The following is a 21,023-nucleotide window of genomic DNA, read 5'->3' on the forward strand; positions in this document are numbered from 1 at the left end:
CATCACACTATTGCCATCCCCAGGAAGCCAGGCATATCACCTTTTTGATCTGCAGCAAGGTCGACTGAAGATGGATGGATCCATTAAGGTCGCTGTCCTTGTGACTCCAGGGTGCACTGGTGTCTCATGGTGCTGAAGCCTGCGGTCTTCATGGAGACCATTTAAATTTTGACTAAAGTTGCAATCTGACTCAAGAGGGGATGGTTTATCCTGCCCCTCATTTTCTCTACCAAAACATCCAGAGAAGCCTGAGAAAGCTATGGGTAGCCTCTCTGCTTGTTCTTACTGTAAGAAGCAACATGTAACCATTTGGAACATTGTAAAAGCAGTTTCAGCACAAGGATTTACTGCAGGGAATGCAACTCTACTTTAAGAAGATTTTCATTCATCATTCAAGCACAATAGTTAAAATAATTAGAGATTGTGTAAGTCAGCGTTTGGTTGCCTATTTCTGCAGGTTGTCTTTTAGGGCAACTTGCCCTGCTAATCCAATGAGGCCTGGTTTTCAAATGGCCTTGTTTTTAGCTGTCTACAGCGTGCCTGCCTGACCCACAACCCATCACCCCAAATTATAATCAGGTCTTTGGGGAGTCTGAGCAATTAAAATACAGTTTGTGATTAGGAAAGGAGTTCATGGGAGCATAATTTTTTTATTCACTTGTAAGATGTTAGTGTCCAGATTCTTGAGTGCTGTTGGAGCTGCACCTATCCAGGCAAGTGAGGAGTGTTTCACCATTCTCCTAACTTGTGCCTTGTAGTTGATGGAAGAGGTTTGGGAGTTAGGAGATGAGTTACTCGCCACAGTATTCCTAACCTCTGACCTGCTCTTGTAGCCACTGTGTTTATGTGGCACATCTAGTCGAGTCTCTGGTCAATGTTAACTCCCAGAATGTTGATAGTGGAGGATTCAGTGGTGGTAACACAGTTGAATATCATGGGGTACTGGTTATGATGGTTGCCTGGTACTTGCGTGGGGTGAATGTCACTTACCACTTGTAAGCCCAAGCCTGAATGTTGTCCAGATTGTTTTGCATTTGATCATGGACTATTTCAGTACCTGAGGAGTCACAAATGGTGCTGAACATTGTGCAATCATCGGTGAACATCCCCAGGTCAGACCTTACGATAGAGGGAAGGTCATTGATGAAGCAGCTAAAGTTGGTTGCGCTTGTACAGCATAACTTGCACAGAATCAAATATAGAACAAAGTAAGCACATTCTGAGTGTCCACACCATGGATTACCTGAAAAAGAGAGCTCGATGTATGCAGAATGAATCTCTATTTGCCTTTGTTGTTTTTAGGAGTTTGAAAATGCTGGAAGGAAATACTTGGACATGGAGGCTTTCAAGAAAATAATGAAAAAATGCCTGGGATTCCATGGAGTAGTAAGTGTTGGAAATTGGAGATTTGGGGTGGCAAGATATATGGACGTTCTGCATGATCATGCTGTGATATTTGTAACATTGATATAGATGTGATGTGGGTTATATAGTACTGAAGAACTCAATGAACCATTGTTACATGTGTACGTTGCATTCATTGGACTTGCATTACTGCTAACAATTTGGATGTACTGCAAAAAGCCTTCCTCAACATGTCATGCTTCAAGAAGACAGAGCACAGGAAGATGGAGATTGTCAGCTCCATTGTTAGGTGACATGCTATGATCCAGTGACAACATCATGGGCATGCCCCTTTAAAGCTATGTTACATACCTGCTGCAAGCCATAACACAACAGTTGACAAGATATGCATAATTCTAAAGGTTATTATTTTATCTCAGCCCCATACTTCCTGATAAAGAGATGACAAAATTTCTGCTTGGGACAAATTCCAGTAAGAGGGGAGGCACAGGAAATGCAGAAGTAAGGCCAAAGCATAAAAATATAAGAACATTTGACTTATTAACGGGAATACACCATCCAGGACCTTCAGCCTGCTCCATCACTCAATAAAATTGTGGCTGATCTGATGCTCCACATTCTTGCCTTTCCACAATAAACTTTCAACCTTTTACTTGTCAACAACTGATCTATCTTTGCCTTGAAAATAATGAATAACTTTTCTTCTACTACCTTAGAGGATGAGAATTCCAATAATCTCAACCTTTATTGAGGGGAAAAAAAACACCTTCTTATTGCAGTCTTAAATTGGTGATCCCTAGTTTGATATTAAGATAAAAATAAAGTGCTGGAGAAACTCAACAAGTCTGGCAGCATCTGCGAACAGAGAAACATGACGTTAATATTTCCAGTCTCATATGATATCTTCGGACTGAAAGGCTTTGAAAGGTGTACGCTGGTGATTCAGGGAGAGGAGAGGCAAGTGGAACTGATTGTAGTGCTGCTCAGAGTCAAAGACAAAGTAATTGTTAGTGACGGTGAAGGGAAAATAGAGATGTAAAAAAGATTCTAAAGGAAGATGTGAAAAGGAGAAAATTAATCCTTTCTGCTAAGAGCAAAGTCACTAAGACATTGTGTGTGTGTTTGTGGTAGAGGTGAAAGGGAGGGTCGATAAAGAAGGGTCGGAGGATATATGAAAATGGAGGATTCCAAGGTCATGCTCTGAATTTGTGGAATTCAGTATTGAGCCCGAGGAGATGTAAAGAGCTTGACCAGAATCCAAGGTGTTGTTGGAACAAAGTAGTAGGCTCAGGACAGAAATAGTTCCCCGAGAGCAAGATGGTTTTTTTGAAATAATAAGCAAATGGATGGTTGGGGTCATTTCTGTGCACAAAGCAGACATGTTCCACATAATAGTGACCCAGTCTGCATTTGATCTCGCCAATGTTTAAGATGCGACATTATGAGCAATGAAAGAAGTACAAAGAACAAAGAAAATTACAACATAGGAACAGGACCTTTGGCCCTCCAAGCCTGCGCCAATCCAGATCCTCTATCTAAACCTGTCGCCTATTTTCCAAGGATCTGTACCCCTCTGCTCCCTGCCCCTGACCATTCATGTATCTGTCTAGACACATCTTAAAAGACACGAACATGCCTGCCGCTACCACCTCCGCTGGCAACACATTCCATGCACCCACCACCCTCTGCATAAAGAACTTTCCACGCATATCTCCCTTAAACTTTTCCCCTCTCACCTTGAAATCATGATCCCTAGTAACTGAGCCCCCCACTCTGGGGAAAAAGCTTCTTGCTATCCACCCTGTCTATATCCCTCATGATTTTGTAGACTTTAATTGGGTCCCCCCTCAACCTCCCTCTTTCTAATGTAGATAATCCTAATCTACTCAATCTCTCTTCATAGCTAGCGCCCTCCATACCAGGCAAATCCTGGTGAATCTCCTCTGCACTCTCTTCAAAACATCCACATTCTTTTGGTAGCATAGCAACCAGAACTGTATGTAGTATTCCAAATGTGGTCGAACCAAAGTCCTATACAACTGTAACATGAAATTAGAAGTGAACTGCTGCCCACTTCTAGATTCTCCCACAAGAGGCAAAATCCTTTCTACGTACACCTGCTCGAGAGGCTCTTTTAGAGCAACGTTCTGAGTTTGCCTTTGATATGCAATTAGTATTAAACAATTTTAAAGATTAAGTAGCATTAGCTTGTTAAGAACTTGGTTAAGCACAAGTTGAGGCCCTCTTGTAGCACAGCGGTAGTGGCCCTATCCCTGAACCAGGAGCCTGATTTCAAGTCCCACCTGCTCCAAAAGTGTGTAATAACATCTCTGAACAGGTTGATTAGAAAGATAGGTTAAATTAAAATAAAGTTAAGACACAATTTGATACGGTAAGAGTTGCTCTAATTTATTAGGATTTCTGCTACGAAAAAAGATTAGTCGCAAATGACTGGAAATGATTGCACAACTATGAAGTTATGTGCAACATTACATGGGCAGTTTGTTGATATTTTTTAAACACAATTTCTTTAGTGAGTGGACTGTAGTGCTCAGACTGAAAAATTGCAATTTCAAGAAAATCAAAGGAGTAACTTAAAGCTTCTTAAAATAAAATGACGATATAGTGAGTTGACAATTCTTACAACATTTGGCAAATTGCAAAAGGTATTTAAATCCCAAGTGTAGGCCAAGAAAATCATCATAATGTAAACATTAACCTCTGCAGACTTCAGATGCTATATCCATTAATACATTAATTAGTTCTACTTGTTTAACTATTCAATCCTTTACAAACATAAAGTGTGTTATTAATGGCTGTTGCACCTTAAAAATGTAACAGTGATTGTTAAAGGCAAACGATAAAAATGAACAAACCCAATAGTGGTTGTAAACGAACTGCCTGAACTGCTGAAGTCTAAATGTCTGAAACACAATGGCAGTAATTTAATAAAGAATTGGTTAAATGTCAGTTTAGAGAGTATCATGTAGGGAATTTCCCTGTTATTGAGTTAGTGGGTTATCTCACACAATCCTCAGCTGATCACATCATCATTGTAGGCACCATGCTCCTACAGCACCACACTTGCACTATGTGCTCACCTGTGACAGTAATACTCAGTGCTGCTAGCACCTTCGAGGATTCATGCTACTGATGCCATATTTGATGCCCAACTGTGTACCATGTCAATCATTGCCAGACATGTATAGTCCTTCACAGTATATGTAGTAGGAGGGGAACAACAAAGAAATAGTCCTGAGGGCACATTGGTGGCATGGGTGACACTTCATTGTGAATATAAACTCACATTCATAAATCAATGGTTATTGTAACTGCAGGTAGAAGAACGAGGCTGTACAGGTGATCTGCCCTTAGTACTGTCCCATGTTGCAGAGAGTCCACTTTTATCTAACGTCCAGCATTGCATCACGTGTTTTTATTGTGAGAGCATCACATGTTGGAAAAATTTCAGACAATTGTTAATATTTCTTAAACAAGGGAGAAATGAAGAAACAAGAAACAAAGTTGCATTTGCTTCCAGAATAAATAGAGACTACCTACCTTTCCAGCAAGAACAAATCTGCAGTCAATGTATAATGTCTTCTCAAGCCCTCATCAATTAGAAATGGATGGCAACTGAGTTCTGTCTGGCTTGTTTGACAATGAAACAGACAATAGATCAGCAGCCCACCAATTACATTAAATTGAAACTCATGAGTTAAGACTACAATGGCTTCATGCTAGTGATATCGGAGGAACATTTCACTTTTCCTCGTTGCCAGTAGCCCAATTCTTGTGTTCAGTTAACATCTGGACTATTGAATATTTGTAAAAAGAAAATAAGATCATATGGTGAAAGTAAAACAGAGCAATTGGTGATTGCTGGCTTTTAGCCCATATTGTGCCCATATCTATTACACAGCAGTACCTAGACAATGGAAAATGTCTGTATTTTCTGTGCCAAATGTACACAACTTTTCTGATCACATCATTACAACAACCATTCGGAGATACAGCTATAGCTTTGGATTTATGCAGTGCCTGTAAAAGAGGAATTTAGCTGTAATTTAAATGAACACTTACAGTGGGATCAACCCAGCTGATGGTACTGGACGAGTCCAATCCCAACGTGGCTCGACAGATCACAAGTTTAACTTTTGTAGTTGTTTATCAAGGTGTTTAGTTGCTGAACACATTCATGAGGCTAAGATAACGAAGTGTGAGGCTGGATGAACACAGCAGGCCAAGCAGCATCTCAGGAGCACAAAAGCTGACGTTTCGGGCCTAGACCCTTCATCAGAGAGGGGGATGGGGGGAGGGAACTGGAATAAATAGGGAGAGAGGGGGAGGCGGACCGAAGATGGAGAGAAAAGAAGATAGGTGGAGAGGAGAGTATAGGTGGGGAGGTAGGGAGGGGATAGGTCAGTCCAGGGAGGTCGGACATGTCAAGGAGGTGGGATGAGGTTAGTAGGTGGGAAATGGAGGTGTGGCTTGGGGTGGGAGGAAGGGATGGGTGAGAGGAAGAACAGGTTAGGGAGGCAGAGACAGGCTGGGCTGGTTTTGGGATGCAGTGGGTGGGGGGGAAGAGCTGGGCTGGTTGTGTGGTGCAGTGGGGGGAGGGGACGAACTGGGCTGGTTTTGGGATGCAGTGGGGGAAGGGGAGATTTTGAAGCTGGTGAAGTCCACATTGATACCATTGGGCTGCAGGGTTCCCAAGCGGAATATGAGTTGCTGTTCCTGCAACCTTCGGGTGGCATCATTGTGGCACTGCAGGAGGCCCATGATGGACATGTCATCTTTAGAATGGGAGGGGGAGTGGAAATGGTTTGTGACTGGGAGGTGCAGTTGTTTATTGTGAACCGAGCAGCGGTGTTCTGCAAAGCGGTCCCCAGCCTCCACTTGGTTTCCCCGATGTAGAGGAAGACACACCGGGTACAATGGATACAGTATACCACATTGGCAGATGTGCAGGTGAACCTCTGCTTAATATGGAAAGTCATCTTGGGGCCTGGGATAGGGGTGAGGAGGTGTGGGGGCAAGTGTAGCATTTCCTGCTGTTGCAGGGGAAGGTGCCGGGTGTGGTGGGGTTGGAGGGCAGTGTGGAGCGAACAAGGGAGTCACGGAGAGAGTGGTCTCTCTGGAAAGCAGACAAGGGGAATGGAAAAATGTCTAGGGTGGTGGGGTCGGATTGTAGATGGCGGAAGTGTCGGAGGATGATGCGTTGTATCCGGAGGTTGGTGGGGTGGTGTGTGAGAACGAGGGGGATCCTTTTTGGGCGGTTGTGGCGGGGGTGGGGTGTGAGGGATGTGTTGCGGGAAATGCGGGAGACGCGGTCAAGTGCGTTCTTGACCACTGTGGCGGAAAAGTTGCGGTCCTTAAAGAACTTGGACATCTGGGATGTGCGGGAGTGGAATGCCTCATCGTGGGAGCAGATGCGGCGGAGGCGGAGGAATTGGGAATAGGGGATGGAATTTTTGCAGGAGGGTGGGTGGGAGGAGGTGTAGTCTAGGTAGCTGTGGGAGTCAGTGGGCTTGAAATGGACCTCAGTTACAAGCTGGTTGCCTGAGATGGAGACTGAGAGGTCCAGGAAGGTGAGGGATGTGTTGGAGATGGCCCAGGTGAACTTGAGGTTGGGGTGGAAGGTGTTGGTGAAGTGGATGAACTGTTCGAGCTCCTCTGGGGAGCAAGAGGCGGCGCCGATACAGTCATCAATGTAACGGAGGAAGAGGTGGGGTTTGGGGCCTGTGTAGGAAGAGGGACTGTTCCACGTAACCTACAAAGAGGCAGGCATAGCTGGGGCCCATGCGGGTGCCCATGGCCACCCCCTTTGTCTGTAGGAAGTGGGAGGAATCGCAAGAGAAGTTGTTGAGGGTGAGGACGAGTTTGGCTAGGCGGATGAGGGTGTCGGTGGAGGGGGACTGTTTGGGCCTGCAAGACAGGAAGAAGCGGAGGGCCTTGAGGCCATCTGCATGCGGAATACAGGTGTATAGGGACTGGATGTCCATGGTGAAAATGAGGTGTTGGGGGCCAGGGAATTGGAAGTTCTGGAGGAGGTGGAGGGCGTGGGTGGTGTCACGGACGTAGGTAGGGAGTTCCTGGACCAAAGGGGAGAAAATGGAGTCCAGATAGGTGGAGATGAGTTTGGTGGGGCAGGAACAGGCTGAGACAATGGGTCATCCAGGGCTGGCAGGTTTGTGGATTTTGGGAAGGAGATAGAAATGTGCCGTGCGGGGTTGGGGAATTATGAGGTTGGAGGTTGTGGGTGGGAGGTCCCCTGAGGTGGTGAGGTCATGAATGGTGTTGGAGATGATGGTTTGGTGCTCAGGGGTGGGGTCATGATCAAGGGGGTGGTAGGAGGAGGTGTCAGAGAGTTGGCGTTTGGCCTCGGCGATGTAGAGGTCAGTGCGCCATACTACCACTGCGCCACCCTTGTCTGCGGGTTTGATGGTGAGGTTGGGGTTGGAGTGGAGGGCTGCCCGTTCTGCGGGGGAGAGGTTGGAGTGGGTAAGAGGGGTGGAGAGGTAGAGGCGGTTAGTGTCTCGACGGCAGTTGGAGATGAAGAGGTCGAGGGAGGGTAGGAGGCCTGGGGGTGGTGTCCAGGAGGAGGACTTGTGTTGGAAGTGGGTGAAGGGGTCAGTGGAGGGAGGGTTAGGTTCCCGGTTGAAGAAGGAAGTGTGGAGGTGAAGGCGGCAGAAAAACTGCTCTATGCCCAAACGTGACTGGTATTCGTTGATGTGTGGTTGTAGGGGGACAAAGGTGAGCCCCTTGCTTAGGTCTGACCGTTCGTCCTCAGTCAGTGGGAGAATCTCCCCTTCCCCTATCGCATCCCAAAACCAGCCCAGTCCGTCCCCTCCCCCCACTGCATCACACAACCAGCCCAGCTCATCCCCTCCCCCCACTGCATCCCAAAACCAGCCCAGCCTGTCTCTGCCTCCCTAACCTGTTCACCCTCTCACCCATCCCTCCCTCCCACCCCAAGCTGCACCTCCATCTCTTACCTACTAACCTCATCCCACGTCCTTGACCTGTCCGTCTTCCCTGGACTGACCTACCCCTCCCTACCTCCCCACCTATACTCTCCTCCCCACCTATCTTCTTTTCTATCCATCTTCTGTCCGCCTCCCCCTCTCTCCCTATTTATTCCAGAACCCTCACCCCATCCCCCTCTCTGATGAAGGGTCTAGGCCCGAAACGTCAGCTTTTGTGCTCCTGAGATGCTGCTTGGCCTGCTGTGTTCATCCAGCTTCACACTTTATTATCTTGGATTCTCCAGCATCTGCAGTTCCCATTATCTCTCATATTCATGAGGCTATCTGTGTTCTATAACAAAAGCACACAAGTTTATCACACAAAGTAAAATGAAACTATACATATGTATGACAGCTTCGAAAGATCTTAACATAAACAGCAAAACAAATTTCAGTTTTTTTCACAGTAATGTCATTTACAGGTAATCAGTACCAGTGAAGGGTCACTCTAATCTTGACTATTCAATTTCTTACTGAGCTGATTCTTGTAATTTTATGGCCTAGAGATGACTTTCCAGCTCTGAATACTTGAGTTCCTTGGATGACTCAGAGAAACTCTTTTCAGCTTCAATGGACTGTGCCTCCTTTCAGTTCTGACAGTTTGAAAATGTCTACAGAAACTTTCTCAGAGCTTGGGACTCTGAAACATCTTTAAGACTTCACAAAGTGACTGCTGTTCAATTTGGCTGAAACTGTTCTTCTAGTCTGAACCTGATCCTCAGCTAAAAACTTAGGTTCCTGGTCTGTTTTCTCGATATATAATAAAATTTCAACTTTTGTAAACGGTTAATCAATGAACTTGAAACTATCCAGTTAGCACTTAAATTGCATGCCTTCTTAGAAATGATCTCTTTGGTCCACAATCCCTTTCAGAATTTGTTTAAAGAAAATGTTACCTTGAGGAAATTGAAATCAATCTTCAGATTTACCTCAACTTCAAAATTCAAATTCAGCTCAATTAGTCTATGTTGGTAATTATAGTGTAATGGAATCTCCTCTCATATCATCTCCTCATCTTAAATGGTTACACACCTTTCTATTCACTTTGCTGCCATGTATTTACATAGTTGCCTTTTAAGGATATCTAAAGTATTAGCCTGAACCACTTCAGGCTTCATTTTAACGGTGGAGAGAAAGACACATTTCCATATTCGATTTGTTGGCAACATGTTGTATTTGTAGGTCATAGTAATGGACTCTCCCACAAGTGGAAACATACTTTCCACATTTAGCCCTTTGCAAATCTTCTCTTTTCAAAAGAAGAGAAAATACAGCGTGTTCAATTTTTCCTAAAATTAGCCGTGGAAGGTTTTAGGTAAATGCTCTTTTTAAAATTGCAGCATGGTGACTGAAAGAGAATAAGAGTATGGGCGTGAATGGCTTTTGGTGAGGATTCACAGTATTACCATCCCAATTCGTCCATCCTGGTTGCTCACTACCCTTGCTGGGGTGTGCTAACCTTTTGGGCCTCAATTGGACTTCTCTTCATTTAGGCTTTGTGGCTTTTCTTCCTCTTTGGATGGTGTTGAAAATTGTGGTGCCCTTTAAACCTGTGTTCACTCAGTATTCCATATGTGGTGTTTCATGTGTAGTATGCAACCTCCTTTAAGTGTGTGACATTTGTAAATAGACTCTTGGCAGCATAAAAATAGACTTACATGCAATCACAAAACCTACTTTCAGTGTGCTTTCACAAATAAGAAAAATTTGTTCTCCCATAGAATGGTAAACTGACCCTTTGATAGAGACAGGCAAGGGGGCAATAGTCATCCAATCTCATGCGCAGTCCCATTGCCAAGAATTGAAGCTATATGGAGAATTGATTGACCCGGTATAAGCTAACAGCCCCTAGAAATATGATGCGACGGTAAAATGGTCAGGGTCAGAGGGGAGTTCTCATCAGGCAGTCCTCAGGGATCTTTTTCCCCCCTCAGATAGAAGGTGAACCAGAAAAAGAGTATGACCCAAAGGAGAGTTCTCCAACACCTCAGCAAGTGAGCAGGTTGCCACTCACGTAAATTTAACAAAACCAATCATTCCACGCCAACATCCTCTTTGTCCTCTGATAGCAGAGAACTATCCCCAGTTGTCACGGTTGTATATTTGCTTTATCTAATTAACCAATGTGTCATATCCAAACTGCTGCTTAACGAACTCAATAAGCTGTCAGAAAATTGCTGCAAATCATTGACTGCCTGGATTGGGTAACTGTAATCAGAAACTCCCCCCAAATCACCAATGGCTTGCCACTCCAGGAATATCCACTGCTCCCTCCTGATGGCGCTGTTGGGATAAGAGAACTCCTCACCATGTCATTAGCTTCTCCAACGAGGGCAGAAGATCTGCTTCAAGCCAGCTAAAGGCTCCATGATCAGTAAATGGCTGTATGGCAATCTAGTAACTTTCAGGCAGACGTAACCCTGACTTTTGCCAAGGGTTATGGGGGTTTCACACAAAATTCAGCCAATACTGGTTGAGAGGTGCAGGTGCTACTAACTGATCCAGGGCTGACATGTGGCTTGTACTGAAATTGGAGAGTGAGTAAAGGAGAGCAGCAAGTCTGATTAAAATGGAGCCGACAAATATTGAAAGAAAGGTCACTGAAACCTAAGGTCTGCAGTCTGAAAATAAGCCAGTTAAGAAAGTAAGTTGTTAGTAGTTATTTATTAACTAAAATATGAATATTTGGAGTAATCTACCAGTGGGGATAAAGTGTTGTTAATGTTCAGAATGCAGCTGAGTGGATCATTAGACCTGACCTTCAGTCAACTAAGAAAGTTTTTCTTGTTCTTGGTGTTCCTTATATCTTATTATATTTTTCACACAGAAGGAAACTTAGGTCAGTGCTATTATCGTTTGTAGTTTAACTCATTCTGTTCTCTCCTTCATTCTAGCATGATCAAATCGGAGAACTCTTCAGAAAGATTGATTATTCTGCAAGTGGTCAGATTGATTGGGTGGGTATAATGCTGTGGCTGCTTACTTCTTCACATACTCACTGCTATTTTGAAATGTTGAGACAGATCCTGTACTGTGAAAAACTCAGTGCTCCAGCCCCTCGGGGAATGAAGGCTTCACTAGATCAAACTAGATTAACATAACAATCTTTAAACTGTATCCTGAATAACCATTTTAAAAATCATATGTAGGAAGAATAACAGTTAACTTGAATATGCTATTTTTCATCTGATGGAATTTTGGATGAGGGATAAATATTGACTTCAGGAACAAAAACAGAAGTTGTTGGAAAAGCTCAACAGGTCTTGCAGCATCTGTACAGAAAAAATCAGAGTTAACGTTTCAGGTCCAGTGACCCTTCCTCAGAGGAACTGGACCCGAAACGTTAACTCTGATTTTTCTTCACAGATGCTGCCAGACCTGCTGAGCTTTTCCAGCAATTTCTGTTTACATTCCTGATTTACAGCATCCACAGTTCTTTTGGTTTTTATAAATATTGACTTGCAAGTTTCCCTGCAAGCCACACATCATCCTGGCTTGATGTAGGGGAAGTGTTGGTGGGGGAGAAGGTTGTGGTGTAATGTACTCACTGGTTAGAGTCGTACTTGACACAAAGACAGATGGCTGTGCTTGTAATAGGTCAGTCATCTGGACATCACTGCAGGAGTTGCTAAGGTTTTGTGTCCTGAGCCCAACCGTCTTCAGCTGTTTCATCAATGACCTTCCCTTCATCATAAAGTCAGAAGTGAGGATGTTCGGTACTGATTGCGCAATGTTCAGCGTCATCTATCACCCCTCTGATACTGAAGCAGTTATTGGCTAACAACAGGAAGACCTGGACAATACCCAGGCTTGAACTCATAAGTGGCAAGTAACATTCATGCCACACAACTGTCAGGCAATGACCATCTTCAATAAGAGACCATCTACCCACCAACCCTTAACACTTAATAATATCTCTATCACCGAATCCCCCACTGTCAATATCCTAAGGGTTACCATTGATGAGAAACTGAACTAACACTGCCAAATAAATGCTGTGGCTATACAAGCAGGTCAGAAACTAAGAATACCGCCTGACTCCCAAAAATCTGTCCACCAACTACAAAACACAAGGCAGGATTGTGATGGAATACTCCCACTTGCCTGGATGGGTGCAGCTCCAATAACACTCGAGAAGCTTGACACCATCCAGAATAAGTCAGCTCATTTGATTGACACCATATCCACAAGTTTCCAATCCCTCCATCACCAATGCTCAGTAGCAGCATCATTGCCAAGATACACTGCAGAAATTCACCTCCTTAGCACCTTCCAAACCCACGACCACTTCCATCTCGAAGGAAAAGAGCAGCAGATTCGTGCAAACAACACCACCTGCAAGTTCCACGCGAAGTCACTCAGCACCCTGACTTGAAGATATATCACCGTTCCTGCACTGTCACTGGGCCACAATCATAGAATTCCCTTCCTAATGTCATGGTGGGTCTGTCTACAGCATTGGACTGCCTCTTGAGAAAGGGAATTCCAAAGACTTTCAACACTCTGAATGAGAAAAAAAGGTTTCTTCATCTCCATTTTAAATGGGCCACCCTTACTGTTAGATAAATGTGCTTCTTTTTCATTCTTTCTGACATAATGGGCAAATTCACACTTTGTCATATCGTGCTCCATTTGTCAGATCTTGGCCCAATTACTTAATCTATCCATGTCTCTTTGACAGTTCTTTATGTCCTCTTCACAACTAATTTTCCTACCTATCTTTGTGACTGCAGTATGGTGGCTTAGTGGTTAGCACTGCTGCAGTTTCCTCCCACAGTCCAAAGATGTGCAGGTTAGGTGGATTAGCCATTGGAAAGAGAGCAAGGGGGTGGATCTGAATGGGACACTGTTCAGAGGGTTGATATGGACTCAATAGGCTGAATGGCCTGCTTCCACACTGTGGGGACCCTATTCTATTCTATGACTCTAAATTTAGCTACCGTACCTTTAATCTTTTCATCCAACTCATTGATATATGTTGTGAAAATCTGAGACTGCAGGATCGACCTCTGTGCCACACCACATGTGGAATTCTGCCAGCCTGAAAACCATGTTGGCTGTGCAGGGTTATCTTGGACTTATCCAAGCACCTTATTATAATATTTTTAATAGTGGCTTCTAACATTTTTCCGTTAACACACGCTAACTTGTCTACAATTTCCAGATTTCTGCCTCCCACACCTTCCCCACCCCTTTTCACATAAAGGAGCATATGTTAGCTATTTTCCAATCAAAGGAACCTTCCCTGAATTCAGTGGCATTTGGAAAATTAAAACCAAAGCATCACCTATTTCATTAGCAACTTGATATAAGACTCTAGTGGTGCCCATCAATTTGTGCAGAAATTGTTGCCCAACCAAAGTCCATTATTAATGTTTACCAGATTATCAGCCTGTAAGTGCTTCCAGTACTCCCAATGGAAGGTGGTAGGAGTGAAACAAGACTCCTGGTCAGCTATCCTGCAGAAAACAATGTCAAACCACTGCAACATTTTGTCTATAAAAGTGGACCAATCAAATCAAGTCTATGTCCAACCTCTGGAATTGAGGATTGAGGTAGGTGGTCATGCAGAAGGCCATCATTAAATAGTCTGTGTCCTTCAGTGGCTCCTTTCGCCTGTTAAAGTCATTATTTCTTTGACAGGATGAATTCTGCACCTACATGCAACTGAAGTATAAGGAGATTGAAGAATCCAACTCACGATCAAAACATATCTCATTTGCCCTTCCTGCGACGATCAGAGAGTTTTCTCATTCAGAGCAGATCCTGCGTATTTGCTACACTTCTGACGATACCTTCATCATGATGCGAGAGGATGGAAATATTTCCTTCTGGTCAGCTGAGCTAAAGCTGAAACGGAGCAGGACACTCTTTGTATGTATGTTTTTAATAGCAAACCAGAACAAGTAGATTTTCCCAATTGTGAAGCACATGCCAGTAGATTTCCAATAAAATCATTTGGCCAATGAGCCATCAGCGGAATTGTAAACGTATTCACGTGATTGCTCGGACATACAACATTTGGATCTGATGTTGGTTTAGTTATATCCTATATGGCCTCAACTGTGTCATGGAGGTAATGCACTGTAATGGTTGTACAAATCAACTTATACTTGCAGTTTACATTTTGGTTAATTTTGAAATATCATTACATGTTTTTCTGCACATATTCTAGAATATCTCAACTGTATAGAACTAAATGTGATGATAGGATTATTTTGTTGCTCAGAATTAATCCCAGTTTGATTCACACTCCCCTGGAGTAAAAAAAAGGATTGTTTAAGGGTTTGAGAGGTTTAATTTCAAGGGGTGCTTTAAGTACCACTTTCTGTCTTCAATGTGGGAAAAGCATTGACTAGACAAAGAGAAGGAAATTGAGCCTTATTAGAGTGTTATTACAGTGGGAATAGTCCAGAAGAAATGGTTAAGATGTGGATTTCATGTCTTAAAGCTGTGTCAGCAACGTTCATTCAGGAAAGTGAACTGGGAATAATTTATTAAGGGCACAATCCATGTGGTTCATCCAGTGAACAGCAAAAAATACAGGAATCCTCTATCTTTACTACAATAAGGCAGGAATCCTGCATTTTAGTTGCTAAGTCATTGTATTTCCACAAAGAAAGGAAGATTCCACTTCCTTAAATGGAACAAGTTGAGGAAGGACTTTCAGAGATGGCCAAAATGGACATCCTTCTGAAACTTCCTCTTTCGTGCTCAGGCATGGTTACTGTACCTAAACCTAATGGGGTTATTCAAATTTGTGTAGACTGTACAGTTCAACAAGGTAGTGGTGAGAGAAATTCAGCATATGCTTACAGCTAGTGAGAATTTAGCTAAGTTACCCAATAGCAAAGTTTTCATGAAAATCTAGACAAACAGTGGACTCTGGCAGGTGCCATTGAAAAAGCCATTGAGATTATTTACCCATTTGTGACTCCATTTGACTGATTTGGGATCATCATAATTTTTAATTTTTCAATGGACAAAATCTAGTATTTTAAAAGGTTCTTCACTTAGTCACATGACACACAAATGACATATTAATTCAGGAGGAAACAGCTGAGCAATATGATCAGAGTGTATGCTGCCCTAAAGCACATACAAGTGACTCGGCTCACTCTTATCAACATGTGGGAATTCTCCGTGGAATCTACTTCCTTTTTGGGAGACATTGTCAACAATGATGTTATAATGACAGAATTACACAAACCTAAAGCCTTGAAGAAATTTCCTACTTCAAAGTCAGTTCATGACCTCAACAGATTTTTTAAGGATAGTAAACCAGTTGATGAAATGCTAGAACAGTATTGGAACCTGTTTCAAGATTTTCAAATTCACCAATCCACAAATGAAGAACTTTGGCTATTTAGGTGTAATACCCAAGGATCTGTTAGTGTCAACGGAACAACACCATACCATACATTACCATTTTGAAATGATGAGAAAATATTACAATTATGTAAATAAATCTCAACTGCTGTGGATTGGGCCTAAATTGAGGTGGCAGACAATCCCAAATGATTATAGGCCACGCTGTAGCATTATTTGTCTGTATGAAATAGTATTGTGTTTGTTAAATGGAAAGGTTACCCATTATAAGCTGGCATGGTAACTCCACTTGTTTTATTTTTCAGGAGAGGCCCATTGGCCGAAAACCTAAATGGATAACTGACTTCACCATTATGTCTCAATACAACAAGTTCATCCTGAGTACTGGGTATGGGTTCTTTCTGTCAGTTTTATGTTGTATGCCGCATCTTATTGATTAACTGAGTAGCTTGGAGGTATTGCAAAATGACATCTTTGTATTTCTTTAACTTCTTCAATATAGAGATCGGGAAATTCAGATTTATGAGCTGTCTACCTTGGAGCCATATTGTCAGATCACTGGTTTGGAAACTGGACCATTACAGCTTGACTACTGGTAAGAAATATCAGCTGGTCAACAGTAATTAGTGCATGATCAATTGGAATTTTTAGAAAATATAAAAATCATATACAGCTTATATAATTTCTGCCTTTTGCAAGCTTGCAACAATGAAATATGTGTGAAAGACCATTCAGTATCATCATTACTGAACCAATTCTATTCTCAATAAATCACAGCACTCAATTATTTCCTACATTATTTCCAATATTATGCTTCCAGAACTTAAAAACTAAAATGAGAATATTTTAATTTAATTTAATTTAGAAACAAGTGATTACTGCAGATGTCCTTACAATTACTGGCAGTGTTATTGAAGCAACAGGATACAAAGATCTCTTTTGTTACAACATACTTGAGTATCTATAAAGGGTGATGACAGTCCATCAAGAAAATGCATAAATTTAACTTTTTATTCTCCAGCTCAACAGGTGAAGATGACTGTATGATCCTGTACGGAGATGATCAGGTGAGACCATTCTGAGAGAATGATACTGCATTTATAGTATTATTCTACACCGCAGGCAATTCCTAATGCACCAGCAGTCCTTCAGTGAAGGTAAAGTCTTGCTAGGTCTCTGCTGACACAGATTATTCTCACTTTGTGACACTGATTATGACAGTGCTATGTGTTACCGCCTTGACTCTGTTTTATTTAATTGATAAATTTAAAATATGCTTCCTATTTTGTTCATGAATAACATACAACATGGATGGAGATTAACATCTATTTTCACACTACTGAATATAATTCTTTCAAATTAAAGGAATGATATTTATTGACTCATGCTGTATTAATAGTATGGGCATTTGCATGATTAAGCTGGTTACATATTATATTGGCAACACCATGCGATCTGACAGTGGCGTCTGTCTCTGGTGTCCAAACTTCAAAGCACCGTTACAAGTAGACATGCTTATGGAGTATTAATTGAGCTTGGAACACATTTGTCTATTCACACTTTAATTTACGTAGCGTGGTACCTTCCTGAGGCAGCTAGGATATTGATCTGAGAATTGGTTATATTTGTTTCACTGTGTATGTTATGTTTAGATGTATGTAATGTCCGTTTGTGCACACTGTGGCTGAGACATCCTTTCATTTAAGATAACAAAGTAACCTAGATAGAATGTTGACATGGAGTCAGCTGGTACTACTAACTCTGCCCCCATTTTAAACTGGAGCTGCCCAGATATTTTCTGACATAACACCAGCAAAATACAAAGTGAAATTGGATAAACATATTGATGATAATGGAATAGTGTAAGTTAGATGGGCTTCAGATTGGTTTCACAGGTTCGTGCAACATCGAGGGCTGAAAGGCCTGTACTGCGCTGTAGTGTTCTATGTTCTATGTTTCTATAAGTCAATGTAGCCTAATTGCATTTATCAAATTTGCACTTAACTTATGAGCAAATGTGGCAGAAAGCTAAAGAAATAAAGTTTAATTTGGAATGAGCATGTCCTACAAATGTAAATGAATCAGAAGCACAAGTGGATGAGACTCCAGCTCCTATCTCCAAACCTATTGTGTCTTCTATGAGATTTCTATGCTACTACCATCAGCATTTACAAGGTGCATTCATTGAAGATAATGCATCTGGCATGCAATTTACTCCCATCTTCTCAATAAAATCTTGGAATTGGTATCATTGTGACCAGTAGGATTTGTATTAAAATGCCCTGCATATACATGCTGAATTACATTTATCTTGTTCCTTTTTGAGGAACTTCATCAATATTTTAGCATTGTCAGTTTAGTAATTCAGGCTGTCAGAGGGCTGTGTTGGTCTTGAATTCATTTCTTGTGGAATTCAGTATCCTGTGAGCAGGATAGAGAAGCATTAGGTAACAAAAAGCTCTGCCACAGTTCGCGAGGCAAATAAAGATCATGTTAAGCAATAGTCGTAACTGCAGCAGCTTTAAGAATTTATTGCCTTTACTGCACTCATCATCCTTTCAGTCATTGAGTAACGATGAAACCTCTTATGGCCTAGAGCTGCAATACATAATATTGTAATACAGTTGAAAGAGCTCCTGAGATAGCTGTGCAAAATCATACAGCTTTGGAAAGTAATTTTGTTCAGAATAGAGATTATCAACTAAAAATTTCTCCGGGCATCCTTTGATTGAATGCCTTAACTTTTAGAATAAGATTGGCAGAAAGCTCAGTTAAAAAAAAAATCAGAATTTCACTAATACTCTGCTGAATTAAGTTAATCTATGACATGATTCCAGTCATGTAGGAGCATTGCTTTGGTTGCCATGTATCAGTTGTGAACATTAAGTTTAAATGCAGTCACATTGTTCTTGCACATTGCAACAGAAATGATAGTTCCCTTTGTTGAATACTTTTAATCTTGACATTTATGTTGTTGTAATTTTTAAAATTCTTCTCATTGCAGGGCTGTGTAAATATTTTGCTTCTTACATCAGTAGGGGAGACATTGAGGTTTGTATAATATGCTAAATTATTGTATTAAAATACAAGTGTTTCTGATTTCAGAGAAGCAATGATATTGATGTGAGAATAAAATGCTTTTTGTATCATGCACATTTTTTGAATTTTAATGCATGTGAGCGGTCTTTCCAAGTTAATGTGCTTTAAAAAAATCACAAAACAGTTGAGAATAAATGGATTTGCCATAACAAAGTCAGCAAAGATATAGTTCTTTGATTGTAAGGCAGAAATACATCGAGGAGGATTTCAGATGTGAAATTTGTTGATGAGTATACCCATCACTTCTAAGGCACAAAAACAAAAGATGCTGGAAAAGCTCAGCAGGCCTCGCAGCATCTGTGAAGTAAAAACAGAGTTAATGTTCCTCAGAAATGTTTTCCTTCAAAGATGCTGCCAAACCTGCTGAGCTTTTCCAGCAGTGATAATGGGAACTGCAGATGCTGGAGAATTCCAAGATAATAAAATGTGAGGCTGGATGAACACAGCAGGCCAAGCAGCATCTCAGGAGCACAAAAGCTGACGTTTCGGGCCTAGACCCTTCAGAGACTTTGTTTTTGTTCCTGATTTACAACATTGAAAACTGAAAGAACTGCAATCACTTCTGAGGCATTGATAGAGACATTACATTTAACTATGCAACATGGTGAGAAAAAAAAAAAAAATCAGCAGTTTTCCTTTATTCTGCTGGTTATCCAGTGACTGCTGCTGGTAAGGCCATGTATCTGAATAAGAAAAAGGGGTAAATCAAATTCAACTTTGTCTCCATTGAATGCTCTACAATGCCCCTGATGCAGGCACACATATAAAGAGGGAAACCAGTGACCTGGAAGTGTCTTCCAGGGAAAGGAAGAACAGTTAAATGGTATTTTAGTGAACAGTGAAACTTTCTGGGATTAGGGCATTTATTCACAACAGTTAGATATTGGTTAAATATATTTTATGAAGCTGTGAGAATGAGAACATGAGACACCACAAAGTCGAGAGCATTGAATCACAAAGTGGGATTAAGCCATTCAGCCCTTTTGAGCCTGATTTGCCATTCAACATTATCATAGCTAATGCTCCATCTCTACCACATTCCTTTTTTCCATACTCACTCAAACCTTTAATATGTAAAAATGTATCAACCTCTTTCTTGCCTATGTTCAGTGACTTGGCCTCCTGCTTTCTGTGGTAGAGAATTCCACAGATACACTACCTTTTGAGTGAAGATTTTTTTTCTTATCTCAGTCTTAAATGGTCTGCTACATATCGTGAGACTGTGTCCTCTGACTCTAGACTCCTCACCAAGGGAATATATCTTCCCTGCATCATGTTGTCCACCCCTGTTAGAATGTTATACATTTCAATCAGATCCTCTGTCATCCTTCTAAACATTTGCCCAGTCAAACCAATTTCTCCTCTTTGGACAATCCTGCCATCCCTGGTATCAAAGGGAAAGGCAGTGGTGCTGTCCATCAGTTCTTAACCCTCATTAACCAACAAATTATCTCTCCAGTATCTATGCCATGCGAGCCTAAGAAAAGAAGAAACAAGAAAGGATACAATTGCTCACTTCTTACATTACCAATCATTGATATTATTAAAAACCTCAATGTGCTTTCCTAAATACTTCAAAGTAGCAGAATTCTGTAAAGGAATAAGATAGTCAGCATTACATTCACTGTCTGTTGGTGGTTAGTTCAACATTGTAACATTCTCATTAATGTTAATAAAGTTGATCCTTGGCTTTTTATTTGGTGTAAGTAGCTGAATCGAAAGATTGAAGCAATTGTATTTTATTCTATAATACCAGTGTGATGTGCTGTTCCATCCATGTACTATTGTTGTTTTCGACCACTCATGTTACTTGACCTGCGTTCATGGTTTTACCCTATGTCTTGATTTTATTCTGCAACCTAATTTTTCAGGAACTATATTGAATAATCTGCATTTCATGTCAATGCCTCAGGAGTGAAATGTTCACTCCTTGCTCAACATGGGATGGAACAAAGAACATTTTATTCATTGACTTCATGATTTCCATTCACCATGTAATGTCCGCCTCATGTTGGAAGGAAAATTCTGCCTAAACATTCCATAATCATAAATGTCAAAACAACCTCGCATATTCACCCAATTTTGTATTTCAACTGTTCGATTGTGCACAACTGGTCTCTTCCTCCTCTCCCTAGCAGTGAAACACTCCCCTGAAGTATTTTATAGTCCTCCAACTCTACTTGGTATTCATTCCCGTTTCCA

General features: G+C 41.6%; 1 protein-coding gene across 1 annotated transcript in view; it reads left to right on the plus strand.

Moving 5' to 3' along the window:
* wdr95 (WD40 repeat domain 95) overlaps window positions 1–21,023 on the plus strand; it is a 120,118-nt gene that overhangs the window by 40,560 nt on the left and 58,535 nt on the right. Inside the window, exons 5-11 of the mRNA XM_048533637.2 lie at window positions 1,303–1,386; window positions 11,288–11,350; window positions 14,037–14,267; window positions 16,028–16,110; window positions 16,225–16,317; window positions 16,744–16,789; window positions 18,727–18,773. Of these exons, the coding sequence (XP_048389594.2) occupies window positions 1,303–1,386; window positions 11,288–11,350; window positions 14,037–14,267; window positions 16,028–16,110; window positions 16,225–16,317; window positions 16,744–16,789; window positions 18,727–18,773 (647 nt within the window). The remainder of the gene's footprint in view (window positions 1–1,302; window positions 1,387–11,287; window positions 11,351–14,036; window positions 14,268–16,027; window positions 16,111–16,224; window positions 16,318–16,743; window positions 16,790–18,726; window positions 18,774–21,023) is intronic.

Source organism: Stegostoma tigrinum, chromosome 6, assembly GCF_030684315.1.
Source record: "Stegostoma tigrinum isolate sSteTig4 chromosome 6, sSteTig4.hap1, whole genome shotgun sequence".
Taxonomy (NCBI): domain Eukaryota; kingdom Metazoa; phylum Chordata; class Chondrichthyes; order Orectolobiformes; family Stegostomatidae; genus Stegostoma; species Stegostoma tigrinum.